We start from the raw sequence: 5,617 nt of genomic DNA, 5'->3' as shown, positions 1-5,617 counted from the left end.
GAGAGAGAAAGAGAACCCTTGTTGGGACAGTTCTCGGGTCGGATTTCACGATAAACGAAAAGTGGGTTGAACAAGTTAAGCGGCTTCTTTACAAGAAGGAAGCAGGCCGAAAGTGACAAACAGATGTGACTTGTGTCTATCCAATCATTGTTCCTAAGGACGACAGGTCGATCGTTAACGCTAATCGGTAGAAATGTGCGCGTGTAATATGAGGGTCTGCATGCTCTTTTCCGTAAGGCGTAGGGAGACCTGTTTGATTTCCCGTAATTCGTAATGAAGCTATCTTATTTTACGTAATTCGTAGTGGGATGATGCGTGAAGCATTCGGTAGCCTTCTTTAATTCAACGTAAAGCGTAGTCATCCATCCATCCATCCATCCATCCATCCATCAGTCCCGTAGCTCAGGAAGCCGTAGGGGCGGTAAGACTGTTCACAAGTGACTTCCGTCTTTCCTGTCCTGTCAGCCATCCCGAATTTAGCGTAAAGCGTTGTCAGGACCTCCCCATGCAGACCCTCTAATATGGCGACAAGTGAAGGTGCTTCTGGATCTAGAGTTAAGAAGTTCCACTCCCACCTGTTGTTGCTAACCCGAATAAGCCACAGTGATTGCTGTATACTAGTACTTGACGACACGGCCACACCATTCCGACACACGGCGATCGTGACGAGAACTTAGTACGATTGGTGAACTCCGTGACTTCGCAATCGGAATAGCGTGAACATGTATGGGTTAGAAAGTAAAGCCTAAATAGTTCAAGCTGAAAAAAAAATCATCACCTTTAGGAAGCCACCACAATAACAATAACAATTCATCTTTCGGGTACCTTGAGACGTAGTGCAGTTTTTAAAATCTGATGTCTACGTGATTTGTGTAATGTCTATAGTCTTTAGTCTGTACGGAAGTTTTGTGGGTCACCTTTCGGCATTCTGGTAACTACCTGTTGTCGTAGTGCATTTAGTGCATCAAACTTGATTTGTTTTCAATCCATTATGATATAATGTATGACTTTATGTAATTTCCCTTGATTCCCTTGACCCAGGCTAAGTACTTGTTCCACAACCCCTCAAAATAGTTGTCCTTTAGATCAAAACTCTCAACTTGGTGCCATAGTATCGGTCAAGTCAAGTTTTCTGGTCATTTAATCCAAATTTTGCATTTCATAAAACACGGAAGTCAGCATACTATACGGCATAATCAATGCAACACATTTGAACGTATCGTCAAAATAAAACAATATCCCAGAATAAACTGACATTTAGGCTTTTTTTTCAAAATTGTAAGATTTTCAGAGAGATATATATTTATTCCCTGGGACAATCCGTAAACAAGCTTTCAAGCTTTGAAAATGTAATAAATTCGCCCAACTTGATAACACTAAGTGCTGAACTGTTATTTCTTTCGCTTGGAATTTGTACCTGGTATATAGATGATTAGAATATCTATTAAACGCATCGTTGCAACATGTGTTCTTGTTTGATTGTCACGTGATTGTCCTAAAATGTAGGACACTTTGGGCGTTCCGAATGGAATTTTTGCCATGTTCAAAGAACTCTACGTGTGAAAGTTAAATAGAATTCTTATTCAACTTCTTGTCAAAGGTACATCTATGTACTTCCTAGAAGGAATGCTTGTAGAGTTTCGGGTCTTGACTTTTAGTTGCGTGGTGGTTGTCCCTCACAGAAGGCAACTTTTGTATTTAGCGAATGCATGGCTACAGTTTACGAATTGTAGCCATGTTCAAAGTACGTGTCATAGTCAATTAGACTTTTCAACTTCTTGCCAAGGCCAACGTAGTCTATTGCTTATCATGAAATGCTTGTGGACATTAGTACAGTACAACGAACAGAACACATGTAAGCTCTTTATTACAATCACATAACAATACCCGACTTCAAGCACGACACAAGGCACAAAAAAAACCCTAGCAGTAAGTCTGTCCATTTCATAGACGGGAAAACATTTCTGAAGTTCTTATATCAATTGTAACATTATATAGCGACATATCTCCCTCAGCTATACAGAAGTTTCCTTCTCCACAACCAGAAGTGCGTCCATCTCTTGGCCACATTCCGTCAGCCTCTGCTCCAGTTCTGCCGGCTCTGGTCTTGCCGACGGCTCCTCCCGCCAACACGACTTCATGACGTCATACAGCTTGTCCGGACATCCGGGCGGCCTGTCCAGACGGAGCCCCTGCCTCAGGAGCCCCACCAACTTGGGACAACTCAGTTGGCGCTGGCGCTGGTAGCTGGGCTCCTCCCCGAAGGCGGCGATCTCCCACAGCAGCACGCCGAACGACCACGTGTCGCTCTCGCACGTGAACTCGCGAGACTCCAGCGACTCCAGAGCCATCCACTTCAGGGGCAGAAGTTCGTCGACGTCGTCATTGCCTGAGGACACGTAGGTAGTCTCGGCGTAGACGTCATGAGCTAGACCGAAGTCAGCAAGTTTGGCGACGTCATCGCCGCTGACCAGGACGTTTCGGGCGGCCACGTCACCGTGAGCGATACGCAGACGTCGGAGCTCCTCCAGGGCACGGGATATCTGGACGGCATAGCGGGCAAACCTGCCAAGAGAACCATTCAGCCGAGGTTGTTGTTTCAGAATGAGCAAAAGTTCGCCTTTGGCAGCAAATTCCAGGAGAATACACTTCGGTGTGGACGTCGTGACAACCCCAAAGAGCTTGACGATGTTTGGATATCCGGTATTTTGTTCCTCACCGTTTTCGTGCACGGCTATCAGCGCGGCGACTTCCCGGCAGAAGGCTCGGTAGCACCGCCTGTCCTCTATGCGGACGGACTTGACCGCCACCGTGACGTCAGCGCCAGCCGTGCGAAGCCGTCCTCTCCTGATCTGTGCGAACGCGCCCAGCCCGACCAGTTCGTCCAGAGTCAGATCATCGGCGTTCCTCTCCCATCGGTTGAGCCAGCCGGGCTGCAAACTCTGTGCAAGGTCGTCTTCCATGTTTCTCAGCTCCAGTAGAGCTGTGGCTTCCTCTAGACGGTCTTCGTTTGCCGCCTGTGTAGCCTTCTTTCGTTTGTAGAGAATTAACACTACTATTGCAGCAACAAGGAGAGTCAGTACCATCAGTATGACAATCTGGAGAGACAACGGGAACGTGTTCGAGTCTGTTTCGGGGTGTTCGGTGACATCACACCTCTTACCAGTCCAGGGTGACACGCAGGTGCAGGTCCCGTCCACGTTGTGGCACGTGGCGCTGTTCTTACAGGCACAAGCATGCCGACATTTCCTTCCGTACAGACCTGCGGGACAGGGCCTGCTGCAGTTACTGCCGAACCAGCCCTCCGTGCAGTTACACCGGCCGTCGGTAGGGGAGCAGGTGGCGTCATGCTGACACCGACACCGCCTGCTGCAACCCTGTCCGTAGCTGCCAACTGGGCAGGAGGTCTGACACGTGGTTCCTGTCCATCCCGGCGGACACACACAGCCGGCCCACCGGTCACAGCTGCCACCATGGCTACAGACGCACTCCTCTTCGCACGATTCACCCGTTTTTCCGGGAGGACAAGCGACGGCCTGAAGCTCATAACTTGCGTTAACGACCGCCCCATCTCCCGTTAACACAGTACAGGTGTAGGTACCGTTGTGTTCGGACTGTATGTTGTGGATCCTTACACGATCTTCCTGAGCGCCCTGCAGCCACTTTTCCGTTTTATTAGGAAATGTCCACATCATCCTGTCAGCAGCCAGATGGAAAACCCTGCAGTGCAGCGTTACAGAACCGGAGATGTAAATCTGTCGCGAGTCGCTAGTGGTCGCGATGATGACCACTGTACTGTGAGGTATGTCGCAGACGACACCCTGCCATCCAGGCTGACACTTGCAGGCCCCGTTCAGCCCATGGCAGCGGGCACCGTTCTCACAGGTGCAGTTCTGGTCACACAACACACCGTACTTGTTAGGGGGACATCCGACTGGCTCGACATCAAATTCGAAAAGCAAAGGGATTACTTCGCGTCGTTTGCCATTTACTATGAAATCCACAAACGTTTCGTCTGGTAGATTGCACATGAAATGATTCAATTTTATTGACGACAGTGTGAACGAACCGGCCAATATAAAGAATCTATCAGTACGAGGAATAGGCCCTAAATAACACATGCGAGCAAACCCTGTATAACTGTGCAGCAGCTCAAATTTGAGGACAGATTCCTCATCTACCGAATTAAAACAATGCACGCAACGCAATTGGGCATCCCAAAATGACTGAGTGAATCTGGTGTCATACGCATGCCAGGGTTCCCATACAAACTGTACAGAACAGTTACTGTTATCGGTGTATCCATACATCTGCTTGCTAAACGGAACCGGTGCCTTACTATAAACGTGATTGATGTACTTTGAAATGGACACTTCTCCAATATCCATTGTCATCAGCTGTGCTGTCCATTTCGTATCGAACAAAAAATTGTCTGACTTCCCCTTTTCTGTCCACACTGGCATTTCGCACGTGTCGTTGTAAACAGGCGGGTATCCCTCCACGTCTTGGACTTGTACATCAACATACAGCTGCTCGGGGTTTCCGGAAGACCCGGTGACGTTTACCGTGAGGTTATAGCTCGGGTCGACGCCGTAATCCAACGGACGCGCCACTTGGATCACGCAGTCGGTCACACGAAAGCGTCTGTTCTTGTCTCCGGCGACAATTTCACATCTTACTTCCTCCCGACCTTCTTCCATGGCCGGCCGAACGCTGGTGACGGTTTCCCCCGCGTGAGCGTTTTCTGGGACGTTCGCTGACAACTGCAGCGTTCCCTGGACACTGTCGGAGGCGACCAGGCAAGTCAGCAGTACGAAAAAAACTGTGTCGTTGTCCATGTTGAATGTTTTTGGCTCGTCTTGACGGATCTACTTTAGCTATAGCCCGGAGAGATAGCCATATCCAGCCTAGTAAGTCAACGTCCTCTCCGTAACAAACCGGTAGTTGAGAGTTGACATTTCGACCTTTTGGTGATGACATCACGTAATGATAACGAGACGTGCATATTCCATACCTGTCTGCCTGAGGGTACTGAAAACAGAACTGCGAGCTCTTAGGCCTTCAAAGGTTCCCCAAATTGTGACCGATTTTCCCTCTCAAACGGACTGAAGAGGGACTATTGGAAACAGTACTAGTGTCTTTCATAACGAAGGAAAACCTTAGCTTGCCAAATCTACAAAAGCACATGCTTTCATGACTCAATCGATTGTTTGTTTCTGACCTTTATTGTCTGTTTCATGTCAGTTGAAACTAAGCTTAAAGTAAGACTAAACTACACGTTTTTCGTCATAGGCTACACTTTAGTTTCAGACTATACCACACCTTTTTCGTTATAGGCTACACTTTAGTTTCAGACTATACCACACCTTTTTCGTTATAGGCTACACTTAAGTTTCAGACTATACAACACCTTTTTTCGTTATAGGCTACACTTAATTTTCAGACTATACCACACCTTTTTCGTTATAGGCTACACTTTAGTTTCAGACTATACCACACCTTTTTCGTTATAGGCTAAACTTTAGTTTGCGAACAAAGCAGTCGTAGAAAATGATTTTTTTCCTCCCCAAAACATTTAGATTCGAAGTTAAGAACCTCAACCACCAGGTAACCTTAG

General features: G+C 47.5%; 1 protein-coding gene across 1 annotated transcript; it reads right to left on the bottom strand.

The window, feature by feature from the left end:
• Window positions 1-2,015: 2,015 nt before the first annotated feature.
• LOC118421742 (tyrosine-protein kinase receptor Tie-1-like) lies at window positions 2,016-5,610 on the bottom strand. The gene has a single exon (XM_035829244.1). The coding sequence runs from the start codon at window positions 4,836-4,838 to the stop codon at window positions 2,016-2,018; it is 2,823 nt and encodes a 940-aa protein (XP_035685137.1). The 5' UTR covers window positions 4,839-5,610.
• Window positions 5,611-5,617: the final 7 nt, after the last annotated feature.

Source organism: Branchiostoma floridae, chromosome 8 (assembly GCF_000003815.2).
Source record: "Branchiostoma floridae strain S238N-H82 chromosome 8, Bfl_VNyyK, whole genome shotgun sequence".
NCBI lineage: Eukaryota > Metazoa > Chordata > Leptocardii > Amphioxiformes > Branchiostomatidae > Branchiostoma > Branchiostoma floridae.
The sequence above is the reverse complement of the archived record's forward strand: the minus strand, read 5'-3'. Positions and strand labels throughout refer to the sequence as shown.